This window comes from Peromyscus californicus, unplaced genomic scaffold (assembly GCF_007827085.1).
Source record: "Peromyscus californicus insignis strain IS unplaced genomic scaffold, ASM782708v3 Scaffold_24__1_contigs__length_46423439, whole genome shotgun sequence".
Lineage (NCBI taxonomy): Eukaryota > Metazoa > Chordata > Mammalia > Rodentia > Cricetidae > Peromyscus > Peromyscus californicus.
In genome coordinates this window covers 12,021,390-12,048,872 of record NW_026294535.1, presented here as the reverse complement: position 1 = coordinate 12,048,872, position 27,483 = coordinate 12,021,390, and the positions used below count along the sequence as shown (strand labels likewise).

At 47.7% G+C, this 27,483-nt stretch overlaps 1 protein-coding gene across 1 annotated transcript; it reads right to left on the bottom strand.

Moving 5' to 3' along the window:
* Positions 1-27,118, bottom strand: Hal (histidine ammonia-lyase). The gene is made up of 20 exons (XM_052753762.1): positions 26,872-27,118; positions 26,252-26,312; positions 26,121-26,148; positions 25,718-25,792; positions 25,555-25,627; positions 25,383-25,449; positions 24,775-24,812; positions 24,061-24,186; positions 21,682-21,821; positions 19,886-19,933; positions 19,108-19,255; positions 17,862-17,957; positions 17,680-17,738; positions 15,564-15,644; positions 13,179-13,244; positions 12,937-13,102; positions 8,292-8,426; positions 2,493-2,601; positions 2,322-2,391; positions 1-458 (listed from the first exon to the last, which is right to left on the bottom strand). Exons 1-20 carry the CDS (start codon positions 27,116-27,118, stop codon positions 318-320), a joined length of 1,974 nt encoding a protein of 657 aa, XP_052609722.1. The 3' UTR covers positions 1-317.
* Positions 27,119-27,483: the final 365 nt, after the last annotated feature.

Genomic DNA, 27,483 nt, shown 5'->3' with positions numbered 1-27,483 from the left:
TTGAGTTTCCTAATACTAAGAGTAAAAATAGACCTATGGAACTGTGGCCATTCTTAAGAGTAAGTAGCCTGTTTGTATTGTCAAAAAAGAAAACGCCGTGACCCAAAGACAGCCAGGACTCCGCAAACCGTGACAACAAGGACAAGGCTCTCCGTTCCGCAACTGCTTGGCTACCGCCGCTGCCGACCTAACCAGAGCATGTTTGAAAAGAGATGAGTTCTTCGCGTCATGGGCGGTCCCCCTGGGCCCCTCCTGCAGCACACCACTGCTGTGTTGGGCTCAGGCATGTCTGATGTGCCCGACCACGAGGAAGCCCATTAAAGATCGTCAGACTCTGGGATTGTGACTGAATTCTTTCGCAGGGATTCTAATGAAAACGCGGTTGGAGAAAGCGGCCTGGATTCTGGGATGTGTTCCATTCTGTATTTCTCAATGTACGGTGCAGCAACTTCCCAAACCTGAGAGGCAAGGAGGGGACAAAGTCCAATTACGGACAAGGTTGTTTCCACATGCTGTGATGAAACGTGAGCTTCGCCCCAAATCAAAGCACCCTCTGTACCTGGCCAAACACATAGCAGCTCACTTGCTTGTATTTTGAGCCATTTGACACAGAGTCCGTGTCAATTAGCTGCTTGATACTTTAAAGGATTTTAAAATACAAAGTCCAGAACCAAGCTCACGCTGTAAAGGTGTTGAAGCGGCTTCCTACTTCGGAGCAAAGCAAGCAAATCCACAAAACCCAAACAGAACCTTGGCAGCTCAGAGCGAAACTCTGCATGCTTACTTGGGAATCTGGTAGATAGAGCAGCGCACAAGGCTTGGAAGCTGAAAGGTGGTACAGGGAATTCCCCCAACGTTGTGTTTCTATGGCCAGAAGTATGCAAACACAGCCCGTGTCATCCCAGCCCCATAAGCATCACCAGGGACAAGTCAGCGTCAGCTTCCACCCTTCACCGGGAATGGAAGCTGAATTGGTATTCAATGATAAGACTGTCACCTCCATGGCTAGGCTTTCCTCTCCATCTGCCTACCTATTTTCTTAAGGCTCCATTTTTGGTTTGTAGTTTCCTTTCTTTCTGCTTGTGGCCCCTGATAGCCAAGGAATCTTTCCCATCCTATGACCTCACAAGATATACTCTTAGCGAGTGTGGTGGCTCCTACCTGAATCCTAACACTCTCTGGTTCTGGAATATACCAAGGGAAGAAGATTGGCCTAAGCTTGAGGCCAGCCTGGGCTGCTCAATGAGTCCTGAGCCAGCCTGAGCTACACAGTCTGAGCTACTATCTAAAACACCCTGGAAAAGAACATGTATTCTTTACAAGCTAACCCCCTCATGGGAGATGTGTTCCCTCAAAGGATATAGAAATCAGAGTTGTGAAGTTTAAAGGGAACGTTTGTTCCCCCAGAACAGTCAGAGCTCTAAGGGAAATCAAATGATTCTAGGGAATGTGACACCAATGACTCAAAAGTTTTAAAGCATTTTTTTTTTTTTTTGGTTTTTCGAGACAGGGTTTCTCTGTGTAGCTTTGCGCCTCTCCTGGAACTCACTTGGTAGCCCAGACTGGCCTCGAACTCACAGAGATCCGCCTGGCTCTGCCTCCCGAGTGCTGGGATTAAAGGCGTGCGCCACCACCGCCCGGCATTAAAGCATTTTTTAAAAAGTGTGTGTGTGTGTGTGTATGTGTGTGTGTATGGCATATATATAAAAGATATATGTTTACATACATATGCATACATCTTATATATATAAAGATATATAATACACATATAAAATACACATGTGTATTAATTTGCATAGGATGCATGCTTTTGTTTTGTGTGTATGTATTTTAAAAGATGACCCAGTCTTTTAGGCATCTGTATCAAGTTCCCAAGTCTATGGCCAATATAACCAGAGGAGATGAGCGGTAAAGAAAACTATCTTGCCGAGCAGGCAGGTGCAGGGACACAGTGGAACCCTGGGCCTTCACAGTGTCTTCTTCACTCGGTGGTGGGAGCTGTGCTAACCTCAGCTGGAGAAAGTGTGTTAGCACGGCAGAGGACGGCTTACAGAAGGCTAAAGAGCTACCACCCTCATAGTCTCCTCATGAATACTGTCTCCACCCTCCACTTAAAACCACGTCTAAACCTTCCATAGTCAGTATCTGCGTCCAAGCTGGGTCCTTGGGGGAACTATCAACAGCTTTTCGTCATCTTGCAAATCAGCTCTCTACTTTTGTGTTCTCTTCCTAGGGACAGCCAGGAGAGACAGGCTAAGACAGTGTCTCTCCACCCTCAGCTCCCATTTCCCTTCCTCACGCCCATCAAGTGGTCAGCTTGCCTTTTGCTCCAGAAGCAGCCTGTGGGCTGCTTCGATGTCCGGGGCCATGAAGCGATCTTTGATCCAGGGCCTACAGAGAAAGCAGATCAAGCCATCAGCCGCTGCACACCTGCCTCTGCACAGACCCACCGCTCTGAAATGGGGTCAGTCCCGGAGACCCGTTGACTTTACCTGACCACAGAGCGCACCAGGTCATACACCTTCTCCAGCGGAGTGGTTGTTTTCAGGGGCCGTAGAAACTCTATGCCCTGGCAGGCAGCGAGAAGCTCGATGGCCAGGACTGAAACAAAGACGTGGAAGCAGTTAATGGTCAGTTCAAGTCTGGCTTCATCCTCATGGGGCCGAAATCATGCAGAATTGGAACTATCAGGAGCCAACTGCAATGGGCAGCTGGCTTTCTGTGTAGTGAAAGAATGAAATTGCCTTAAAGTGCTGGTATTACAGGTATGCACCTATTACAACCAGTTTATGCGGTGCCTGGATTGAATCCAGGGCCTGTGCATGCTAGGAAGCAAACACTATACCAACTGAGCTACATACACACAGCTCCAGGCCTAAGTTAGTTTTAATTTAAGCCTCTTTTTTTTTTTCCTCTTGGTTTTTTTGAGACAGTGTTTTACTGTGAACAGCCTTGGCTGTCCTGGAACTCACTCTGTAGAACAGGCTGGTCTTGAACTCACAAAGATCTGCCTGCTTCTGCCTCCCAAGTACTGGGATTCAAAGCATGAGCCACCACCATCCAGCTTAAACCTCTTTTTTCTAAGCTCTTGGTTATATCTTCATTGATGAGCTGGAGAATTGAAAGATTTACCGGGAGAGATTAGTCGTGTTCCTAACCCACAAAGGGAGCTGCCCATTAGGCTCCATTGGCACAATCTGCCAGTCCCCCTTTCACCAAGGTTTGCCGGCCAGTGGTTATGTCATGTGGATGGGGAGGGGGCGCTACATGAGAACCCCCATCCCTGCTTGGAGTCCCAATTTCACTAAATAATGATGCAGCTCTTCTAGGTCCACAGTGGATTATTTACCCTGTCTCCTTTGTGACCTTTCTGTACTCACCTGAATGTGTAATGTGCTTTATAAACTCAAAAGCAAGAAGTCAAATATTTTTAATCTACCATCTGGGTTAACCACTCTGAACTGAAGTTCTCAAGGGGGGAAAAAAGCCTATGTTAAAGATTCTAGCTGAGAGGTGGTGGTGGTGGTGGCACACACCTTTATTCCCAGCACTCAGGCTATTTCCAAGCCTGCTGGTAGCTTTCCATAAGCTGACAGTAAGGCCCTGTGGCTGAAGACAACATCTACATATCTCGTTGAACATGGAGGAGCCACGCCGGTGCCTAACTGGAGCCTTCACCCCTGCTGACTGGTATTCACTGCACTGGACGGTTCTCTGTACGCTACCAGAAGAGAAAGCTAAACCCCAACCAAGGTATAAACCCCTCCACCTACAATGGTGACCTGTCTGCATGATACACTGGTACAGTAGCGGTACAAAAGTTGTGGGAGTCACCAACCACTCTCTGATTGGATTTAAAGCCCACTCCATGAGATGAACCCTGTGCCTGACACTGCTCAGGGGGCCATGAACCTGAGACTAGATTGGCCATGGACCTAGAAGAAAAGAAACCAAATACTATTGCTCTAATAAAGGGACACAGCAATAAAATCACTCCTAACGACATTCTGCTATACCCATAGATCAGTGTCTCACTCAGCCATCATCAGAGAAGATTCCTCCTGGAGTAGATGGGAACTAATGTAGAGAGACTCACAGCTGGGCACTGGGCAGCGAGCGAGAGACCTTGGAACACTCAGTTCTAAATGGGATGTCTTCGTGGAACCTCTCCCCTCAGGTCTTAGGGAAGAGAGATTGTAGGAGCCAGAGGGGATGGAAGAGACCAAGGAAACCGTGCCTTCCAGACACACCAGGACTGACATGCATATGAACTCACACAGACTATGGCAGCATGCACAGGGCCAGCACAGGTTCAAGCCAGATGGGGCCCCAGAAGTGAGAAAAGAAGTAGACACAAGCCCCCATCCCATCCCTAACCCAGAAGCTATCTCCAAGTGACAACTGCTTGCAAAGGAAAAATTAGTTTTCTTCAAGGGAGCATCACTGGGTAGACAAAACACACTTAAGGGAGGTCCCGTGCCCAGCACTAGACAGCCAAAACAAAGTGAATTCAGTGTTATTGTTGGAGCTGATTTTGTGTTTCCATGGGTTTTGTGTGTGTGCATGGGTATGTATATTTCTCTCTCTGTGTGTGTATATGTGTGTGTGTGTGTGTGTGTGTGTGTGTGTGTGTGTGTGTGCTTTTCCTTTTTTCTTTTGTTTGCTTTGTTTTATTCTGGTTTATTTGTTTTATTGGCCTTTCTGAGGACCTAGGAGGTGATGGGGGAGGGAAAACTGTGATTGGAATGGAAACTGTGACCAGAATATACTCTATTAAAAAAAACATTTACTTCAAATTAAAAAGAAATAAAACTATCCTAAGCAAATAAATAACAGCACTCCTCAGCTATCTTGCAAATGTATATGTTACTTAGATGCATTGAAAACATGTCTGGTGCTTTTACCTACCACGGGGCCAATTTGAATGCATGACCTTGTCTCTAGAACTGTCTTGACTTCATACCCCCCCCCATACTCCCTTCAGAGCTCTGCCGCCCTGTTCTACGAGGTGTTCCCTTTGACCCAGTTTCTTCCCTTCTTCCAGTCAGCCGTTATCCTTCAAGTCCCCTTTCATCCCCCTGCAACTGCTTCATCAAGGCCATGCTCCTGCACCTCATACCCCTGGTCACCTCCGGCTACCTCTAGACACAGAGCACTGACCATCAATCACCCAGCAGCACTTCCCCAGGCTTTGGCCTCTGTTCTTGGATGCCCCATGGCGTCACTGTAATGCATCCAAAAACAACTTACTTTTTGCATACCTCTTCCCTTTCCCTCATAACAGTAATTCACTTCACACACACACACACACACACAGACACACACACACACACAGAGAGAGACAGAGACAGAGAGACAGAGAGAGAGAGAGAGACAGAGAGAGAGAGAGAGAGAGACACACACACACAGAGAGAGAGAGAGAGAGAGAGAGAGAGAGAGAGAGAGAGAGAGAGAGAGAGAGAGAGAGAGAACCATATGTTCATACTAAGAACCCAGGTCTTACTCATGGGTTCTCCTTTGAAGATGCCATTTCTGATCCCTTCAGATCTCATCAGGTTCTGCCTTTTCCTGCTGTAACTCTCTCCCCTTCAGCATTTTGTTAATTACCACAAAGAGCTGGCAGGTTGGCCAGGGTTTGCTCCTCCGAACAGACTTGGTTTCTGTAAGGGCAGGAGATGGGTGCCTCTCGCCCACTCTGTTCCGTACTCCGCTCAGGTGGCAGGTGCCTGTCTATACTTTCCATCCTCCCCTGCTAGTGACGTAAGCAAGGACGGTGAGTGGGCACGGTGACAAGCAGGCCCAGATCTCCTACTTAGAGCCAGCACTGCTGGATTCCAGAATTTGAAGATGTTTGCCGAACACTTGTAATCAAAACAAACTTAAGTCACAAGCCCATCACCTACAGGCTTGTCATACAGCTGGTTCTTACTGACCTGTGGCTGAGTTCTCTTACATGTTATGAACAGAGAGCACAGCACGGATGAACCAGGTGGCCATTTGCCACCATGCAAACATTTGAGCACTAAATCTGAACCAGGTCCATCTAGTGATATGGCCAAGGCGGACGAGAGCCTTGCCATTATGGAAAGACAAACATGTCTAACTGTACTAGAGGCACCAAGTGCTATCAGAACAAAACAAAACAAAAAAGGAAGGAAAAAATGCCAGCTACTGTTCTGGCTGAAGCCAAGGGAGATGTGTGAGAAGTTTGAGCAGCGACATGGATGGAGTGAGAAGGGACCAGACGTCCTTGGAGTCGGAGCTGCAGGTGATGTGTTCCCTGTCACCGCAGGCCATCACTGTGGTTCCGGGATGGAGAGAGAGTGAGAGAAGGGGCAGCAAGAGGCAGATACCAGATCGTGCCGGGCTTCTAGGCCGAAGGAAGTGGGGTGGATAAGGAAGTTTTGAGTGCTGAAAAGTAACCGGCACATTTCCAGCTGGGGCATGGTGTGGTCTCGATTACGTTTGCGGATGCTTGCCCTGTTTCGTGATGGGTGGTGACTGCATAGGAGATTAAGGAGAAGGAGGTGATGGGCTTGACTTGATGTGTTTGGAAGACAGCGTTGGTGTGTCGATGGATTAGATAGAAGAGGTGGGGATAGATAAGGGCAACTCTTCACACTTTGGTCGGGGCTGTGTATCTAGAGGGGAACCATCCGACGTGTGAACATTCAGATAAACACTATGATAGACAGATAGCAAGTGCAGCTGAGGATATGGAGAAATGGGTGTCTTTAAACTCTGCCAGTAGGCACATAACATTGTGCATCCACTCCGGATGGCAATACATCTCCGGCCGGCTCCCATAAAGATGGGTGGAGAGCTACTGTATGGCCCCAGCCATTCCAGTCCAGGCAAATGAAAACATTTGCCCAAACAAAAACTCAAATCAATGTCACTACATCAGAAATGCCTAGGGGAAAGAAAACATGAAACTGATATCACAAAGAAGCTACCGGAAAATCCAGAACATCAATCTTATTGCTGGAAAACTAGTCTGGTGTGTTGCTGAGTCAAAAGCCAGAAGAAAAGCAAGGGGCACAGGATGACCCTGGAGGAGAAGCAGCTTGGAATCCTGACAGCAGAATTTAAAACAGGGGCCTGGAATCCCCGTTTGAATAAACCCAACGGACAGGCTGAGGCGCTGCGGCTGGGGGATTTTGAATGTGTATTTGGTGCTGATGATACCAGGGCTCAGCTGTTTAATTTTGTTGGGTGTGGAACGGCGTCCTGGCTGAGAGGAAAGGTCTGATAACAGGAGTTGAATGAGGGCAATACCAGTAGACATGTTAATGTGGATGGGGGAAGCCCAAGCAAAGAACTACAGGCAACTGAGGAATGCCGAGAACAGGAGAATGAAGTCTTCCCCTCTGAGAAACACACTAAGTGGTTGTCCAATACCAAACATCCAGTTTACGTTATACAGACCTGGCGGGTTATACTTAGAAATATATGCATATATACGTGTGTGTGTGTGTGTGTGTGTGCGCGCGCGCGCGCGCGCGCGTGCGCGCTGTGAGCGTGCATGCGCATAAATGTTGGGACTCCTGGAGGCCAGAGGTGGCCAGATGACTCCAGAGTTGGAGTTACAGGCAGTTACCTGACATGGATTCTGGTGACTGAACTTAAGTTCTCTACAAGAGCCGGGCGGTGGTGGCGCACACCTTTAATCCCAGCACTCAGGAGGCAGAGCCAGGTGGATCTCTGTGAGTTCCAGGCCAGCCTGGTCTACAGAGTGAGTTCCAGGAAAGGCTCCAAAGCTACACAGAGAAACCCTGTCTCGAAAAACCAAAACCAAAAAAAAAAAAAAAAAAAAGTTCTCTACAAGAGTATTATGTGCTCTTACTCACTGAGCCATCTCTCCAGCCTGGAACTATTCATATTAAAGAGAGAAAGTATATATGAACAACATAGAGATTTGCTTGCAGATAATTTGGGAAAACAAAAAAACAGGAAGCAAATATTTGGGCTTTTGAATCAAGTTGAGGCTTGCTAGGGTTCATGGTCCTCTTCTCTCCACTTTCAGATATCAAAACAAACAAAGAAAAACCCCACCTCATTAAAACAAAGCTATACAAGGAACCAGATTATCTCTGCATAGATCCTTAGTTCTTAGTCTTCAGTGAGGGACAGAATCACCCGGAAAGCTCTTTAGCTACACTCCTCTCCTCTCCCTAGTGTTTCTGGGAGGGGTCAGAGGATCTGTATTTCAAATGAGTTTCCAAAGAATACTGATTCTGTGGGCAGTGATTCCATTCCGAGAAAGACCCGCCTCCCAGTGCTGGCTTTACCTTGTTCTACATGCTCGACGACCCTGAGGGCCTTCCTGGCTGCCCATCCTCCCATGGAGACGTGGTCCTCCGTGGCGGCGCTGGTCGAGAGTGAGTCCACAGATGAAGGATGACAGAGAGCCTTGTTCTCCGAAACTGCAAGAGACCAGTGCAAGTGAAGGAGCATCCCTAAAAGAAATGCTGCTAAAATAATACACAGCTCCCTTCAAAGTCTCCACAGCATGGAAGGACCTCTCCAGGGGCCCTTGACCAGATGGCGCACAGCCACAGTGGAAAACACACGGGTCAGTGTTCTCCCAAAGTGGGGAGGGTCCTACGATCCTGGTGAGTTCGGAGATAAGGAGGAGATGAGAATGTGGGCATGCTCACATTACAAAACCATGCCAAAAATGCTAGAAGCATTTAGCATGCCCTCGAGATGGGTGGGGATGGGGTGGGGAGCATGATGGATGAGTCTAGCTACTCAAGAGTGATTTGCTTATGTTGGGAGAAAAGCCAGATTAGCATTTAGGGCTGGCACTGAAAACCGATGCTGGGTCTGCAGACCTTGGGCAACAATGAATTGCTGAGACAGTTCCAAGACCATGTAAGTAGGTGTTTGGGGCTTGAACAAGGACTTCGTGATAACCAGTGATGTCTAGGAAGTGAGGGGCATCTATACTGGGGTCTCTCAAACCTGAGTTCCCACGTTACATGCTACAGTGCAGATACTGAGTTTGGGATAGGCTCTGAGTTCCCATTACTTTAATAAACTCCCATGTGATGCCATATTGTTGCCATACGGCATCCTTCATACGCCATACTGAAGACTATACCTTAAGGAGCAAAGACCCAAACCTTGTTCTCAGTTCTGGATGTTAGAAAAGGTCAAACTCAAAGTCTTTCCTCCTCTTCTACGGATCTAGAAAACAGCTTCTCTTTCCGATGATGTAAGACACTGGTTCTCAACCTGTGGGTCATGACCCCTGGGCTCAAACAATTCTTTCACAGGGCTTGGCTAACACCATCAGAAAACACAGCTGTTTACATTATGAGTCATAAAAGTAACAAAGTTACAGCTATGAACTAGCAATGAAGGTAATTTTATGGTGGGGGGGTCACCGCACCGTGAAGAACTGTATCAAAGGGTCACAGCATTTGGGAGGTTGAGGACCACTGATAGAAGGAATCCCACCCCTCAAGGGTCCAGGTTTAAACTAGGGTGACCAACTTTGTCCTGGTTTGTACAAGATCTCTCAAGTTCTGGCACTCAAAATTGTACCCTGGTACCGTATGAAATGAGGGTTGTGTTGACAAGGACCTTTGTAGGAAGTACAGACTTCCAAGTACCCAAAAATAAATGAATGACTGAATTAAATAAGAAAGTCCATTTTCAGTGGGCAGCTCATGAGGATGAACTCATTCAAGCCAGTCTCCCCAAGGCCCATAGTCTTGCCTAGAACTCAAGTCCTGTTGCCCCACGACCTCCATAAAGTGAGAAGTCTCTGTGTTAGGATGTGCTTTAGAAACCACGAAGTGAGCAAGTAGACAATACCGCGCCAGAGAAGAAGGTGAACTAGGTGGTTCTCGCTAAGTGGCTTGTATTGAGTTTGAGTGAGAAGTATGAGTGGGGAAGAGCTTCTGAGTATCTTATTGTTCGGCATGGTGTCCCCCATGCCTTTAAGTCCAGCACTGGGAAGTCAGAGGCAGACGAATCTCTTAAAAGATCCAGGTCAGCCTGGTCTACCTCTGAGTTCTCTGCTAGCTAGGGCTGTCTCCCCCCCCCCCCCCAAAAAAGGGGGGGGACTATTATTAAAATAGAAATTACTGTTTAGTTAGTGCTCCTGAGGCCAAGCAGAGCCCCAAGACTTTATAAGTATAATTAGTCCATTTAATACTCAAGACAGCCCGATTTAAGGTACAGTTACCATCATGTAGTCTACACCACGGAGAGCTGAGGAATTATCACCAAGATAAAGAGGCCTGACACCACACTGATTGTAATGGCAGATCTGGGGTTTAGAAGCCACTGGATGCTTTCAATTAACCATCATGGTACCTAGTCCTCTGAGGTAAGACTGCTAAAGAAAATACAGGATGCTCAGCTGAACTGGGATTTTTGGATAAAAACCAGTGTTTGGTTGTTTTTGTTTTGTTTTGTTTTGTTTCAAGCACAAGTAGATCCCAAGTAATCCAAATAGAACTGGGCATCCTACATTTTTGGTTGTTGTTGAATCTGGCTACTCTACTTTAAGATGATGTACTGATGAACCCAAGATGGTTGGTATGGAACAGCAGCGGGAACAGAGAGAGTGGATTCCTGAGAATCCAGAGCAACCCCACTGTCCCAGCAGCCTAGTGACTATCACACCCTTGGAGGAGCCACAGCTCCCGCAATGCATCCCAGCCACCATCACAGCAACCAACAGCATGTAGGCCAGGACCCCAGGCAGCCTCATACCCACAGCACCTGCCGGGGAAAGAAGGTTTTTCAGAACAGTAAAGTGGTTTCATTGTAAGAAATGGGTATGGTTTGATTGAGAGGAATGATACCAGGAAAGATGTGCGGAGGCGGTAAAGGCTGCAGGCCCTGGTGGAATTCAAGCCCAAGGCAGTAAAGACATAGCCTACTACAACCATTGTAGACCGTCTTTATGTGGTAGAGGTCCTCCATGCAGTTACCATCAGGGTTACCAGAATTATAAGAGTTAGGAAAGACCGAGGGACCAGAAGGCCAGGCCCAACAATGCCCACGCTATTTTAGACAGAGGTTCCCCACTTTCTACATCCTGGGACCACCCTATTCTAACCCTCTCGTGCAGGGAGACTAGATAGAGAGGGTGCTGACAGCTGGAGAGAGAGACAGCAAGACAGACCAGTGAGCCAGGCTGTGTTTGGGGTTACAGGCCATGATTCCACAGGGTTCCTCATCCTGGAAGACAGCCTAGAGATGACAGTGATGGCGAGGGTAATGAGAACCAAGGAGATAAGACCCAAGGTCAGTAGCCACCTCAAAGTGTTGCAACTTCAATCACAACCCAAATACCCAGAGAATCTTAAACCACAAGATGCAAGCAGGCCATCCACCCACGGAGGACTCATCTGCTTATGCTGAGCAGGGCGGACCTGAGTAAATGGCAGGGTATCGGCCATTCCATCAAGCATTTAGTCATCCAATCAGGGACACAGGGCATGGCATTCCAGCAACAGGAAATACAAAGATGGCAGCTGAAGACCCTAAGGACTTGTCTTTTGTCACTTGGCCACATAAGATGGAGCTATCTGCATTGTCCACAAAGCATGTGGTTAGAATAAATACTTTTACCTAAAGATGTCTCTTTTGGATAATGACAAACAGGTTTTGTTGCTTATTACCTCTATCTATCTATCTATCTATCTATCTATCTATCTATCTATCTATTTATCTATCTATGTCTGGTTTTCCTCAATATGACACTGAAGATTTTTTTTGTTGTTGTTTTTGTTTTTAGAGACAGGGTTTCTCTGTGTAGTTTTAGTGCCTGTCCTGGATCTTGCCCTGTAGACCAAGCTGGCCTCGAACTCACAGAGATCCACCTGGCTCTGCCTCATAGTGCTGGGGATTAAAGGCATGTGCCATTGCCGCCCAGCTGCCATTGAAGATTTTTAAGTTGTTTCATAATCTGGTTGGGATTTTTTTTTAATTTCATTTTTAATTTGTAACAAGCTTACCATTGATTTAAGTCAACCAACTGAAAGTACCTGTTACTAAAGTGCTTAAATGATGGTGGTGGTGGTAGTGGTGGTGGTGGTGGTGGTGGTGGTGGTGGTGGTGGTGGTGGTGGTGATGATGGTGGTGGTGGTGGTGGTGATGGTGGTGGTGGTGGTGGTGATGGTGGTGATGATGATAAAAAGAGATCGAGGCAGCGAGTGCACGAAGTTGGGTACCAATATGGCTGTACTTGAGTTCTGCTCTGCATCCAACTACTGTGCGATATTGGAAAAGCCACTCAGCTTCTGGAATCTCTGATTATTCACCTGGCCAATGGAGAAGAGAACAGGGCCTCGCTCCCTCCTGGTAGTGTTCCGGTTAAGTGAGGGGAAATATGCAAGGCCACTGGCACTAACTCTGTGACAGGCATTGTTCTGGTGCCTTAGTTATCTGCTCCTTGCAAACTCAAATCAGAAACCGGCTTCACGGAAGCCTAGTCTCCAGGAGGCATATTGCTTCCTGGAAGTATTTTTATATATTTTGAGAGCATCTTAATCTTTTAGTGGGTAGTCGATCTAATAGAAGATCTGCAGAGTTTAAGCATTTGGTCTGGCTCAAGTTTTGCCATCAACTATAATCGTCTGTCTTTTTTTTCCCCTCTGATAGTCTTTGGGCTGGGGGGGGGGGCAAAGCTACATAGATGTTCAAATGCAATGTCAGGATTGCTTTCTCTGGGGCAATTTTCCATTTATGCCTCAAGGTTACATTATTACCCTCCAGCATTCTCTTGTTTAGGTTTTATTTTCTCTAAGGAAATGTGAAGATTCAATCTGCTTGCTGTGCTAAATGTGAGAGGCAGGAAGTCCAAGGAAGTGGAGCAACATCAGAGCTCATTCCAAGGCAAATGCTGCCACTTTCGGGGAACCTGGGAGGCCCACGGGCGGCTTATGTGCTGACGAACGGTAGTGTGCTTACCCAGGGCTGCTGCCGTGCAGTGGGCTATCATGAACCCCGAGTTCAGACCTCCTTCAGCCACCAGGAAGGCAGGCAGCTCGCTGAGGGAGGGGTTACACAGCCTTTCGATTCTTCGTTCACTGATTGCCGCAAGTTCGTGGATGCCAATGGCCAAATAGTCCAGGGCCTAAAAAAACACCTCAGTTCAGCTGGCCTGCACCGGCACGGACTTCCGGGGTCAGGAGCACACTCAGAAAGCTTACTTTGGCTGGGTATTCACCGTGGAAGTTGCCTCCTGAAATTGTCTCTCCTCGACTGGCAAAAACCATCTTTCAAAAACAGGTTAAGGCTTAAACATAACATTGTTGGCCACTTCAAAGGTAACTTCCTACCCCCCATCCACTTGTTTTTAGTAGTGAAGTGGCAGTCATCGTACAGATATAGGGAAAGACAAGTCTTCCCATGAGCAGTTGTTGACAGGAACACACACACACACACACACACACACACATATACACAGATACACACACACACACACACACACCACACACCACAGACACAGACACACACACACACACAAACAACACACACATACCACAGACACAGACACACACACACACACACACACACACACACACACACACACACACACACACACACTGAAGGTAAATTGTGTGCAGGTAATTGGAGCCCAAAAGCATGGGGCATGAGATGTTTTCTCTTGAGATCAGTGATGTTGACTCCCATAACTTAACTAATCTGCCAATTTAATTAACACTTGTAGTCAAAACCTAAAACAGTAGCCACTGGCTTGAAACCAAATTCTGTTTCCTCTGTGGAGCTGTGGACCCATGCTCCATAGAAGAAGCTGTTGAATCAGACGATTTGGCTGATAGAACACAGATCAAAACATCTGGAGTAATCAACTCTGGGACTGTTTTCCCACTCTGTCCTAGGAGATCCTGTGTGAGTGTTCAACAGTCAACAGGCCCTACAGACCTATTTCAGCGGGAGGGAACTTTGGACTCCCGGAATGTGATTACCCCCAGGAATTGTTCCAGTCTATCACACACTTTGCTTAAGCCCACAGGCACAAGGGCAAATATAATAAAATACCCTTCATCCTGGTTCCCAAAGATCATGTCTTCCCTCTGGGCTTTATAAACAATCTATTTAGCTATTCATTATCAGAGTTTGCAACTGTGGTATGAGCCAACCTCCGAATGACAATATTTGGAAGAAAAAATTGTCTATACTGAGTGTGTGCAGATATTTTCTTGTCATTATTCCCTAAATAATACAATAAAACAACTACTTCTGTAGTGTTTCCGTTGTATTAAGTGTCACAGGTAATCTAGAGAGGACGTAAACGTATACAGGAAGAAGCGTGTACGCCATCCGCGGTAGATTAGAGACTTGAGCACACAAAGATTTTGCAATGGGAAGAGAGTCCTACAGCCAATCCCCCACACAGATACAGTCTTCTCTCCGTCCTCCGCATCCCTGCATCGACTGCTGCTCTATTTTAAAAACACAACATGTTGTATTATTCTCTTGTTTCCCAACTGTGTTGGTCATTAGCGTTCCAGCAACTTGTGGCTTCCCTAACTACGTGGCATTTTGCAATCAGCGCTCTTTCCCTGCAGTACAGCACGGAGAAGCCTGTTCCCTCTGGGAACATCAGTACTAGAGGCGCTCTCAGCTACCTGAAAATTCATCCACAACCAAGGGTCTTTTGAAGAAGAACAAACCCACGAGATCAGGCCACACGACAGGCGTGAGAACCACTGTTCCTTCTGGGACAGTGAGTGAGAGATTAACGATCCCAAGGATTATCGACTGCCGGTTTGAACTCACCGCGAGGCGATCTCAGAGAACATAAAGTGAAATCTTAAAGCAGGCTTACAGCAAAAGCACACTCCGACCTCGGCTGGGAAGCCTCCCCCAGCTGTGGGGTAACCCACCATCTGTTCACCAGGGCTGTGAGCCTCCCTCAGCCGTCTCTCCTGTATGGAGAAAGGAGGCAGCCGTGGAACGGGAAGAAAGGGTTCTTAAGAGGACTGACTGCCTGTGAAGACTCGACCCCGACTAATTATCTCAGCTTCAAAGAAAGAAAACAGATTCTCTAGGGGGAAGGGATCCCGTTAAGGGAAGAAAAGCATCCTCCACAAGGAATGAAAGCATTCTTACTGTGTGTACGGATACAGATACTCTGGCCCGAGTCAAGCCCACGCCAGAAAGAAGTCTGGGGATGGGGATGTCTTACATCACCGGAAATAAGCACCCTGCATCACTAGAACCAGGCTGCAGAAGGAAAGGCCAGTCAAGAAGGCTCTGATCAGATCTGCAACAACCTCAGCAGCGGGTTTTCAATCAGTGCCTCGGTGAAACGTATCCGCCAAGGCTGCAGGCGCTGCCTTGATCTTTTGTGGGCCAATTTTAAAAGCGCAGCATGCTAGACTCAAAACCTAAGAGCAGGTTCACATGTCTGCTTCTGCCACTTACTGACTCTGACCTAGAAGAAGCCACTGAGTGCTCGGCTTCAGGGACTTACTCATCTCCCTGTGAGATGGGATCATTCGACACAGAGAGCCCCTCACACAGCCAGCTAGAGAAAACAGCACATGCGTAGAACATGCAAAAGATACAGGGTTGTCTGTGGCACTGTTGAGCTCTGTAGTGATGATGTCCTTCACAAACGCTATGGTGTCATTCACCACACCGTGGACCTAAAGCACAATAAAAATAAAGTCTATGATTAATATCCCAGTGAGAATGCCAATATTCCAGCCGGGCAGTGGTGGCACACGCCTTTAATCCCAGCACTTGGGAGGCAGAGGCAGGTGGATCTCTGTGAGTTCGAGGCCAGCCTGGTTGGTCTACAGAGTGAGTTCCAGGACAGGCTCCAAAGCTACACAGAGAAACTCTGTCTCGGAAAGAAAAAAAAAAAAAAAGCCAATATTCTTGAAAGATGGCATCTTCAGACTTTTCCTTGTAACTGCTTTGCAGTTATGATCATACCAAGTATAATTGGCTCCTTGAGGATATGAGGACAACTGGTAAGTTTTCAGCTAAACAAATTAGAACACAGTAAGATAATACATAAAATAAATATAAAAATAATTAGACTAATAGGCAAAATGTTGTGGTATGGGAAAAAGTGCCAGCTCTGGCCACAAAGAATTGCATTTCCAGTGGTAGGATGTAGGCAAGTTAGGTTTCTGGTTGAAACAGAGACTTGGAAAGTAGATGGTGGGAGCCTCCTTTCTGTTCATAAGAAGTAAATAAGATACTATAGGCATGTCTTGGACATAACTCACAGAGATCACCCAGACGGTCGCCATCAAGGGCCTGATGTCATGAATCATAAAACATCACACTAAAGATGCTCGTGCCAGGTGGTGGTGGTGGCGGCGGCGGCGGCGGCGGCGGCGGCGGCGGCGCTCACCTTTAATCCCAGCACTCGGGAGGCAGAGCCAGGCAGATCTTTGTGAGTTCGAGGCCAGCCTGGGCTACAGCGTGAGTTCCAGGAAAGGCACAAAACTACACAGAGGAACCCTGTCTCGAAAAAAACCAAAAAAAAAAAAAAAAAAAAAAAGATGCTCATAAGGAAAGCAGTCACCCTGCACCTTGCCCCAGGACAGCCATGGTGTACTTCCTGGCTTCTCCCAGAAGTCTAGGAGATAAAGATCTAGTACTATGATCTTGGATCTTGGGCAAGGAAGGTACCGAAGCCTGATCATCAGGTCCTGAATGCAAAATGGGAGACAGTACCAATTTCACAGTTGGGAAAATTCAATGAATTAGTATTTGGGAGACACTGATAGCGGAGCCCATCATTTGGAGACAGTCATCTTTCTTAGAGGAGCAGAGGCTCTTAAGTCAGGACTTATTCCTACGCTTTAGTTAAATTGGCAAACTTCTTTCCCATAGAAGTTTCTAAACTATTACTTAATAAACTAGTCAAATAGGACTTGTTGAGTCACAGTAAATGAGGGTAGTTATTCTAGGGAAAACACCTTTTTCTTCTCTCTACCAGAACGTGACTGACAAATCGTTTCTTGAGATGATCGTAATTGCTCATCAGTCAGATTATGTTAAAAAAAAGCTGCACACATTTCTTACTGAAAGTTGTGTAAGAGATTCATTTATGATTGTTTATATTTTATAAGATGAAGATAAGGCATGCCACATAGGCACTTGAATTCTGAAAGACAGAATGACACTTGCTTGTAAACAGTCCTGACTGGCTGACTTCAGTTTTTCCCTACAGGAAGAGTCAGTGAGACTCTTCAATGCTACTTAGCTGTCGTGGTACATCAACACAGGAGGCCAAGATATGGGAGGTTTGCTGGGCGGTGGTGGCGCACGCCTTTAATCCCAGCATGCGGGAGGCAGAGGCGGGAGGATCTCTGTGAGTTCGAGGCCAGCCTGGTCTATAGAGCGAAATCCAGGAAAGGCGCAAAGCTACACAGAGAAACCCTGTCTCGAAAAACAAAAACAAAACAAAACAACAACAACAAAAAACCCCTCAAAAAAAAAAAAAAAAGGATATGGGAGGCTTAGCCGACCCAGTAAGAAATTGATTAGATGGGAGAAATGGAAATATAAAAGACACTATTTTTAACAGTAGCAGTAGAGAGATTTGGATTACATTCCGCCATGACATGGTTTTCTAAAACCTTCCTCTTCTCTTTTCTATTGTTTTCCCTCTGAATTTGTGGCGAGAGCCTTTGCTGATCTCCTCCTGTCTCTTGACTTTACCTGTGGACAGCAGCGTAAGGTGTACGCGTCTTGGACACGGTCACAGAACCTGTGGCTTTCTGTGCAAGGAAGGGCGGGGGGGTGGGTGGGTGGGGTGGCGGGGAAGAAAACAGACGACACATTACTGGTCTCCCCAGGACACACAACACCAAAGAGCTCACTCCAACCAAACGTGTCCAGACCTGCAATTTCTGATGGGTGGTGGTCCGAGTCCAAGAGTGACCGGAACCGGAAAGCAACTTCAATTTGCCCTCGGTGAGGGCGGACAGCATGAATGTCTAGAGTTGAAGGAGGCAAAAAAAAAAAAAAAAGTCTGAGCAATTCTGATATTAGAATGAGCCACAGAGGGGGCAGGACCATCCACGGTGCTGGCAGAGTCCTCTAAAGTCCTGGGGGGTCTCATCCATCATGCAGAATTAAATGCTTCAACCCAAAGGTTAAATCTTCCTTTACTTGGTTGTCTCTATTGCACGTGTTGGAGTACAGACTGTTTGCAGACTACACTTAGAAACTTAACTCCAGGCCCACCCTCAAAGGTACCAGACTGAAGGTAACAGAGAGCACGTATCGTGGCTTAATTTGACCGAGTCATTTTTGGACATTTTCTGCTTTACTTATTATTAGCATGGAGCCCTTGACATTCATTAATTTCTAGAGAAGATACAGATACTTATATCATTTTGCCTTCCCAATTTTCTTATCAGGGCAATTGTAATCTCTCTCTCTCTCTCTCTCTCTCTCTCTCTCTCTCTCTGTGTGTGTGTGTGTGTGTGTGTGTGTGTGTGTGTGTGTGTGTGTGTTTCTGTCTGTCTATACATACATGAGCACATGAATGCCGAGTGTATATGAATGTATGTGTGGAAGCCAGAGAACAAGTGTGGGTCCCATTCCTTAGGCACTGTCCACCTTCACCTTCCCTGTAAATTTTCACTTTGAGACAGAGTCCCTGACTGGCCTGAAACTCATCAAGTAAGCTAGGCTGGCCAGTGAGCCCTAGGGATATGCTGTCTCCATCTCCTGAGCTCTCGGATGACAAGCACACACCACCACGTCCAATTTTTAAAAAGTCAGTTCTGGGGACTGAACTTAGGTCCTTGGATTTGCAAAACAAGATCTTCACCTACTGCGCTCTCCCCGACCCTTTTTTACCGGATGTTCGAGTCTTACAAACTGACTCTTAAAGCAATACCTAGTTTGGCAACACCCAGATTACCGGGTGACCTGGAGCAGATTGCTTTGGCTCTCCAGGCCAGTGTCTGTCTTCAGAGTGGAACTGCTACAGGACTCAGTGACGCTGTGCAGTCCTGGGTCTACTAGGAGCATGTGGGGCTTCTCGCCCTTCCCTGCCACCCACCCCCTCCACCTCCAAGCCTAAAAAGTCAACCAGGTCGCCCTGGTTGAATGAGTAAGCAAACAGAACCTGCTGACCGGTATCGAAGGCTTTGGTGGTGCCCTTCAGCACCTCAAGGGTTAAGGCAGCCACAATGTCAGCCTGCCTGGCGATGGCAATGGCCCGCTCCACAGCTTCACAGCCCAGGGAAGTGATCATCTGTGTCCCATTAATGAGTGCCAGGCCCTGCGTGGGAAGGAAGAAAAGTTTCTTATTGTGTTCACCGTAAGGAACCCACAGACGAGCAGATCTGATATCGTCTGCTTCGGCAGGAGAGAAACCGGCCAGTCGGCTGAGCTCTGTGCCGTGGGTGTGTTTTCACAAGTGTGGGCCAGTCGGGCAGATCCACAGGCTTGAGCGGCAGCACAGCTGGAATCATTAGCACAGCGCTGGCCCAAGGGTACCCGATGACCGTTCCCCTGTCAAGGCAGCCATGGGACCCAGCAGTGAAGAATATGTGCAGCGCCGTCAGCCCTCTGTGTTATGTTTTTATTAACTTTCTCACCATCATAGAGACAAGACATCTGAAGACTGTCCTGCTCCAAGGCTGGGGCTGAGAGCATCTTCAGGGGTTGACTGAGCAGATCTTATCGAGCTCCTTAAAAACTGGATTTGAAATTTATGTTCTCAGAGAACCCTCAGGGACTTGTGTCATGACTAATCTTAATATTCACAGAGGAGCCCTTTCTCCAGTGAGCAGCTGTGAATCAACACATCAGTTGTGTTTATTTTAAGGAACCACTGAGGCTGGTATTGAGGATGAAGACAGGGCATATGTGAAGATTTGTTAATACAAACACGTTTTTCTTGACTTACCTCTTTTGGTTTCAAAACAACTGGTTTCAACCCATGGGCTTCTAGGACCTGTTGAATGATTAAAAGCACAAACGTGGTTATTATTTGAAATATCAGCTTAATTTTTTTTTATTTCATATGGAGCCCAGTGAAGTACTTTCAGTGCCAAAGTTTGTCTTATAAAAGATTATGCCTACATAAACTGGTTCTGGCCAGATTCTTGGGGCCAGCGTCTATGTCTATTTAGTTGGAAATCAGGCTTAGTTTTTCAATAACTTGTGGACTTTTGAACCAAGGCAATTTGGTTGCTTACAGAATACATTTTGTTTTCAAGTTCTTCTGTGTTGGGCATCAAGTTTGAGACTCACCCAGATATACCTGCTCTCAGATAAGGCTGGGCTCTGGGCTAGCTGTCTATATGCATGCTTCTGCATCCAAAGCAGGACCCCCAAATAGTCCTCAGCCCTTGTTTCTGCAACCTCTGTCACCGACAGAACCTCAGAGCAGGACTTGGGAGCAAATGTGTGCACACTAATGAAGAGGAGATTATGGAATCCCCTCAACAAGGGAGAACTAGAATCCCAAGAGGAGAGGGACAGAATATGCTTTCTCTCAAATAATAAAAGTACAAGATGCTGCTACATTGAGGTTCTCCTGGAGGGTGGGGGGATAGAGTTAAAGTAGGAGAAAGACTGACCAGTGTCACTTAACTCTGTCTATTTCTCAGGGTCTGAGGACTTCTCACTGAAGTACAGTGTTGTGCTGAGCTGAGGGTGTGAACAGTAGAGACTGCCAAGCTCAGGACAACCAGGTCACTCATAGGCTGAATGCTTGCGAGCATATATAGGGAAGAAATAACACATAACCACATACGTGTGGGTGACCTGGAAAGGATCAGAGGAGCAGAGCGGGTAGATTCCTAGAGGACTTTTCAGAAGAAAAAAAAAATGGGGACAAAGTGTTGAGCGATCTGCTTAGCCCAGAGTATATTTGAGCTGTAGGCTAACTCTAGTTTCTGCCATGGAGAGCCTTGGGTAGAAGGGACTGTGGGGATCACATGGAAAACAACACTCTTGAAGCCACATCATGTCTGAACTTTATCCTCAAGATGAGGGACATGCTAGAAGTTTAACCAGGATGTGTTTGGATTTGCTGTTGACCAAGCTCAGGCTGGCTGCAATGTGAAGGTGGTTGAGGAAACATTGTCCATAGAGGTAGAACCAAGATAGGCTGCATGGAAGAAAGATGACCTGGAACCCGGATCCCCCAAAGGGTGAGCTAGTTTCTTCTTCCTCCTTGGTCCTCTGTCTCTTTAACTTACTGTTCGGGTACCTCTCATACCTGCTCATAGAGGACACTTTAAATGATGCGGTAGGCTGCTCAGTTGAGATTTGTTTATGAAGAAAACATTAAAAGCTTTGTGTAAAACACACTGTTCTGGTGAGCTCATCAAGGGGAACAGATTGTGCTTTCTAGAGGCCACAGAGCAAACTCTTCTGTCTTTCAGAACTCTCACCTGTAAGATGAGCTCCCCAAAACAATTGTGACCTAGTGTGACCTCCCCAGTGGGCACCAGCAGTCTTATGAGTGCGGAATACATTCCTGAAATTAAGACTGCGTTCCCATCTAGATCCACACATCTTGGGTGCTGGCAGGGGAATATGGAAGCCAGTCTCCTTTCCTGGTGTGCCTCCTAGGCTGGAGTTGACTACCTGTAACTTGTCTGCCATAAAGACAGAGTGGCATCACACACGCAAGAGTCTCCTGGCTCCAGCTCAGGAGCATCGCTACGGATGAAGCTGTTATGTGAGGCTTACATATTTAGCATCAGCCCAGCCACTCTTTGGGGACCACATCTTTCCTTCTCCAATGAGTCCCAGAGCAAGATGAGAGAGGGGCGCGAGGTCTCCACTGGCACCAACAGTTCCTTTCTCTGGAACGTAGGATAGGCAGGAGGCTGCGTGAGAAGGAGGCACCGGTTACCTCGAGAGCGCTTACGCCATTGTGGTTATCTTTCCTCTGCCAGTGAAGACAACCCTCACTCCCAACAGGGTCTAGAGTCCTTTTGTGGCATACATAGCCAAGGAGGATCAATTCTCAGGCACAACTAATGTGTAAGAGAAGCAGTTTAGCTGGGCGGTGGTGGCGCACGCCTTTAATCCCAGCACTCGGGAAGCAGAGGCAGGTGGATCTCTGAGTTCAAGGCCAGCCTGGTCTACAGAGCAAGTTCCAGGACAGCCAGGGCTACACAGAGAAACCATGTCTCACACACACACACACACACACACACACACACACACACACACACACACAGAGAGAGAGAGAGAGAGAGAGAGAGAGAGAGACCAGCTGAGGTGTTATAAAAGAGGAGAGTGTGGAGGGAAGAAGAAAAGAGGGAAGAAGGAAGGGAGGGAGGGAGGGAGGGAGGGAGGAAGGAGGAGGGAGAGAAAATGTGTGTATGTGTGTATGTGGGGCGGGCAGGTATCCAGAAGGAAGGACATGGTGCTCAGGCTGTCGTGACTCCACTCTTGGGATTCTAGTAATATCTCAGAAACACAATTATAAACTAGCTGTTGCTCATCATGTCCTGGTTTATAAGAGCAAAAAGTTAGAAATAGCCGGGCGGTGGTGGCGCACGCCTTTAATCCCAGCACTCGGGAGGCAGAGGCAGGTGAATCTTTGTGAGTTCGAGGCCAGCCTGGTCTACAGAGTGAGATCCAGGATAGGCGCAAAGCTACACAGAGAAACCCTGTCTCAAAAAAAAACCAAAAAAACAACAACAACAAAAAAAAAGTTAGAAATAATCGAAATACAGAATTAAGGGACATTCATGTGATCAGATTATATGCAGTCACTAAAAGCTGTTGGAGAATGCTTAAAAACTGTAAATGTTTACTTTAAAAACCATGGATTGTTCTAGAAGGACATGGCACACCAAAGTATTATTAACACAGTTCTTTAGGGCAATAAGTTTGCAGGCAAAACTCCTCTCTCTCTCTCTCTCTCTCTCTCTCTCTCTCTCTCTCTCTCTCTCTCTCTCTCTCTCTCTCTCTCTCGTCATTCAGTTATCACCTCATACACTATGACCATTTATGCATACACATGTGCTGTTTTTTTAGAAATTTCCCCAAGAGTTAACGCCCCCCCCCCCCCCAAAAGGAGGCTTCTGTTTCCTAAAATAAAGTCCTGATGGTGGTGATTGTTTCCACAGCTGTTGCTAAATAATATCAGTTAGACACATCAGTGCCAACCATAGGCCAGCTTCCAGACTATAGCTGACCTGGGGGATTCTCAGAGCAGCAGGGACCCAGGGATGCCTTAAACACATCCACCAGAGCATAGGTGCATTCAGAGCTGGAGTTCTACTGTCTTGGGTTTGAGGTTTGTGGTGGAGCAGAGCTTGCAGATGGGTGTTGTGATCACTATGGATCTGTGTAGACAGCCCTATGGCCAGTAGACTGTGACCTTCACTGGTCAGTGTGTCACATTTATGAGTCCCCTGTCCCCTCTACATAGCAACTCAAGCATCTGGTCTTCTCTGCAGGACATGAGACCTTATTTCTTTTCCTCTTCCTTTCCCCCAAAGATCCCTGGGATTCCCAGTGACCTGATGTTTTATCCTGAGCTGTGGGAAGGGACGGCTTCCTGAGCCTTGAGAATCTGGTCTCCCCTTTAAGGCCTGAGTTGTGCTGCATCATGTCCTATCCCACAACGGCTTCATGGCCAAGTCAGTTGTTAACCTCTTCACATTTTGACCTACCTTTTAAAAATGTTAGATTTCCATGTGCAAGTGCAACTTGTCCATCATCTGGGAAACACTAAGAGTTCAGATTCCTGGGTACCACTGTCTCTGGGATGGACATAATCCAGGAATTATGTTTGTTCATGGATGACTTGGTGCAATTTCTCTGATCATATATGGGCACCATTGAATAGAAAGCTCTGTGTAGGCCTGAACTTACTGGCAGGGCTCACACTTATCTTAAACGCTAGATGAAAGATACCACAAGATGGGTTGACATTTATGGAAATAACTCGAGCTGCCATTCCTGCTACCTGACTCTCCTCCTTGCCAAACCTGTTTTACACTCGTCTTGATCATTTTCCTTTTAACCTTGGCATCTAGTCATCCAAATCTACTTTTGGGGGTGTGGCCAACTTCTCCGAAAAGTCAAACTAAGGATCCATGGCCTTACCATTAAATACTTCAATAACTTGTTTCAGGGTCTCCAAGGAGATTCCGCTGTATCCTTTGGCTAGAACATTGATCCTCAAAGCCAAGAGCATCCGGCACCTCTCGGGGCTGAGTGGTTTCCCGACACCTACAGAGCAGAATTGTCATTTTTCTTCAAGAAGGAAAACAAAACAAAGACAAATCCCTCACCTCCTGCCTGCCCCCACCTCTTGGGTCCTTCCCCCCTTCTGACGGTCTCCCCCTGGCTTTCTGAGCTGAGTGGACAGCGGTGCCGGTTGCCTGTCTTTCTCCTCCAAGCCTTGTCCAGACCAAGCTGGAGGCCCAGGTTCTCCTTCTCAATCCCTTCCTTAAAGTCCTTCAGTGGACCTCACCTGCAGGGCGGCTTTGACATGGCTTCATCAGTGTGCTGGGCCCAGGGCTCATCCTACCTAGCTCATGCCCTGAATGCTAGCCTTGTTTTCTCTCCTAAATGCATTCCTCTCTTCATAGGATTGGATACATGCTCCTATCTCAAGCCCATCCCTCCACCAGGCCCGTTCTAAGCTGCAGCAGAAGGTTGGTCTGGTCTAATGCCATCTGTTCACACTCCTGGGTCCCCGGTACCCAGCCCTTGAATGCACTTGGAACACATCAGCTGATGCGGCTGGTAGCACTATCTAGTCAATCACGTGGTCTAATGTGATTTAGGAGGCACCCAATGCTAGGAACAATTTACCTGAAGAATGGGAACGAACTAAGTTGACCTGGAGCTCCCTGAAAGAGAAAGATGAGAACCCTCTTAGACACCTTGCATGAGCATGCTCCCTCCAGCTGGGAATATAAAGGGGACAACCGTAAGATTTTAGATGGGCAGCCGCAGGCCGTGAATGGAAACAGCAGGTCTTGTTCTCTCGTGATGAGTTGGGTACAAGTCAACTCAAGCTTCACACTGTTCACCAAGATACATGAGAAGCTTGGCTATCTTCCAGGGTTGTGTGAGAGTTTGCCACCCAAGGCTTGGTCTGAAACAGTGGTTCTCAACGTATGGGTTGCGACTCCTTCGGGGGTCGCATATCCGACATCCTGCATATCAGATGTTTATATTATGATTCAGAACGGTAGCAAAATTACAGTCATGGAGTAGCAACGAAATAATTGTATGGTTGGGGGTCACCACGACGTGAGGAGCTGTGTTGTAGAATCGCGGCGTGAGGAAGGGTGAGAACCACTGGTCTAAAGCAAGTGGTCAATCAATGTCCACGTGGCAAACGTGAACGACCTCCCTGGAGGCGAACTCTCAAAGTTGGGGCAGATGGGCCGCGAGCGCGTGCACCTGAGACTTACTGTAGCTTGTGGACGGGGATTACCGTTCTGGCAAATTTCCCAAAGCCTGTGGTGATGCCGTAAACAACTGGAACACAAAATAAGCCGACACCCTCGTGATTAGACTCAAAGGAGCTTTCACTCTTACGTGTGTCCGTAAAAATAACGTCAGGACCGCCGGAGAAAGAGGTACCTGTTTTTTCTTTTATGATGCTGTCTATGACTTCCCTCGACTGCTGCACCTTCTTCTCAGCAGTTGAAGTGAGCTAGGAAAGCACGGGCCAGAGCGAGCACATGAAAGTCTTCCGTGAACAGTGGAAGTGGAACCGTCCCTTCTTTCCCCCCTCCCCACATACCTTTATCTTGTAACGTCCCTTTCCCAAGTTGACCAGATCCTCCGTGCTCAGACTGTCCCCATCTAAGGCAATGTACTGCACAAAAGGAGTGAATCTCAGTGAGTCGGGGAACCTTCTGAGGGCTAGCCTTGGACACAGCCTGATGCCAAAGATGTTTTATTATGGTTACGAGGCATTAGCGTGCTAATAACATGCCTGGCTTACAAGGAAACGGGACAAGAAAAGTCAGGAAATCGAGGCCAGGTCCCCTGCAGTACCACTCAGAGCTGGCTGAACCTGTCCTTAGGTATGGTATTCGCCCAGGTACGCACCCCTTCCTCTTTAAAGGGGACAGTTATCATGTCACCAGACATGACAGGACTTCATTTTTCCCCACAAAAAAGAACAGCGGCTTGCAGCTTACCTTTTCAGGCTCCCGATATTTGCTGTATCTGAAGCCAGGTAAAGGAACAGACTGGCAGTGTGGAAAAGCCCCAGCCCCACCACATCAGGCCCGGCCTCCAGGGCTGACCAAAGAGGCTGCAGAAAGGATACAGGAAAACTCCTTCCGGCTGTGAGGGAATGAAGTCAGGAGACATGACATCGCCTTCGATGACTGAAACAAGAAGAGGAGAGAGAGGGCCTTGCAGACCACAGGGTGCCACCTTTGGGCTGCTGCCAGACCCGGGAACGGCCCCTCCATACACTGAGCTTGCATGGTCTAGCCATGGCTGCTGGAACGGGACCTCCTGCATTTCCCCACGGCCTCAGCGTCTTTATACAGGAAAGCAAAAAGCAGGAAGGTAGGCGCGGGACCTAAGTTCTACTCTGGCGGTCACTTCTTTTAAATCTGAAAACTCAGCACCCCTGTGCTGCCGGCCTTAGGTCGGCTGAGGTTTATCCGATGGCTGAAGGAGTCTATAATTGCAAGGGCATTCAGCTCTGCAGCCTTGGTTGGGTTCAAGGGCAGAATCTTGTCACTTAGGACCTGCCTCTCTGCATCTGTTGCAGCAGGCTGAGGGAAAGGTGGGTGAAAAGTTTAGCTTGGGAAACCCCCGCACCCACAGGTCAAGTGCTCAAACCGCTTTTTCTCAAATCCTTTCCCCTGACACGAGGGTGGCTTCCTCCAGGCCATCCCAGGGCAGTCCATCCCGTTCCCCTGCGGGGCCACTCACCCACTTCGACGAACTCATTGTCCTCCAAGGCCACCTCCAGCAGGTCCTCGTTATCCAGCAGGCCCAGGCCCTTGCACCGGCGTACGAGGAAGCGCACTTCATCCACCGAGGCGAAGCCACCGTTGTCCGGTTTGTTCTTCATGTAGCGCCGCACGGCCTCGCGGCCCAGCCAGCCTACCGTGAGCTTCCCGTCCTGGCAGGGCACCGCCAGCCATTCCCCACGCACGTGCACCGTGTACCTCGGCATGGCCCGGTTACCGTGACAGTCCCTCTAAAGCAACAGGCCACTGCGAACCCAGCGCTGGCTCCTTCCCTACCTACCTACCTACCTACCTACCGTCCCAGACTGGAGAGCCTTTATCCTTCACCAGGGAGGGGAGTGCCTACCGGGGTGTGGTTGGCAGGGAGACGGAAAATGGATTTTCAAAACACACCCCTTCCCTAGCCTTCACTCATTCACACTTTGAACAAATATTTATTGCCGGCTCTGGTGTTCCTTTGGCCTTTTTGGAAGCCGAACTAGGGGCTGGGGAGAGAGGTATGGGTAGGTGAGCCCACCCTCGAGGCAGCCTTGCAGACAGAAAGACCAAGGGTCTCTTCCTCTGGAGGTCT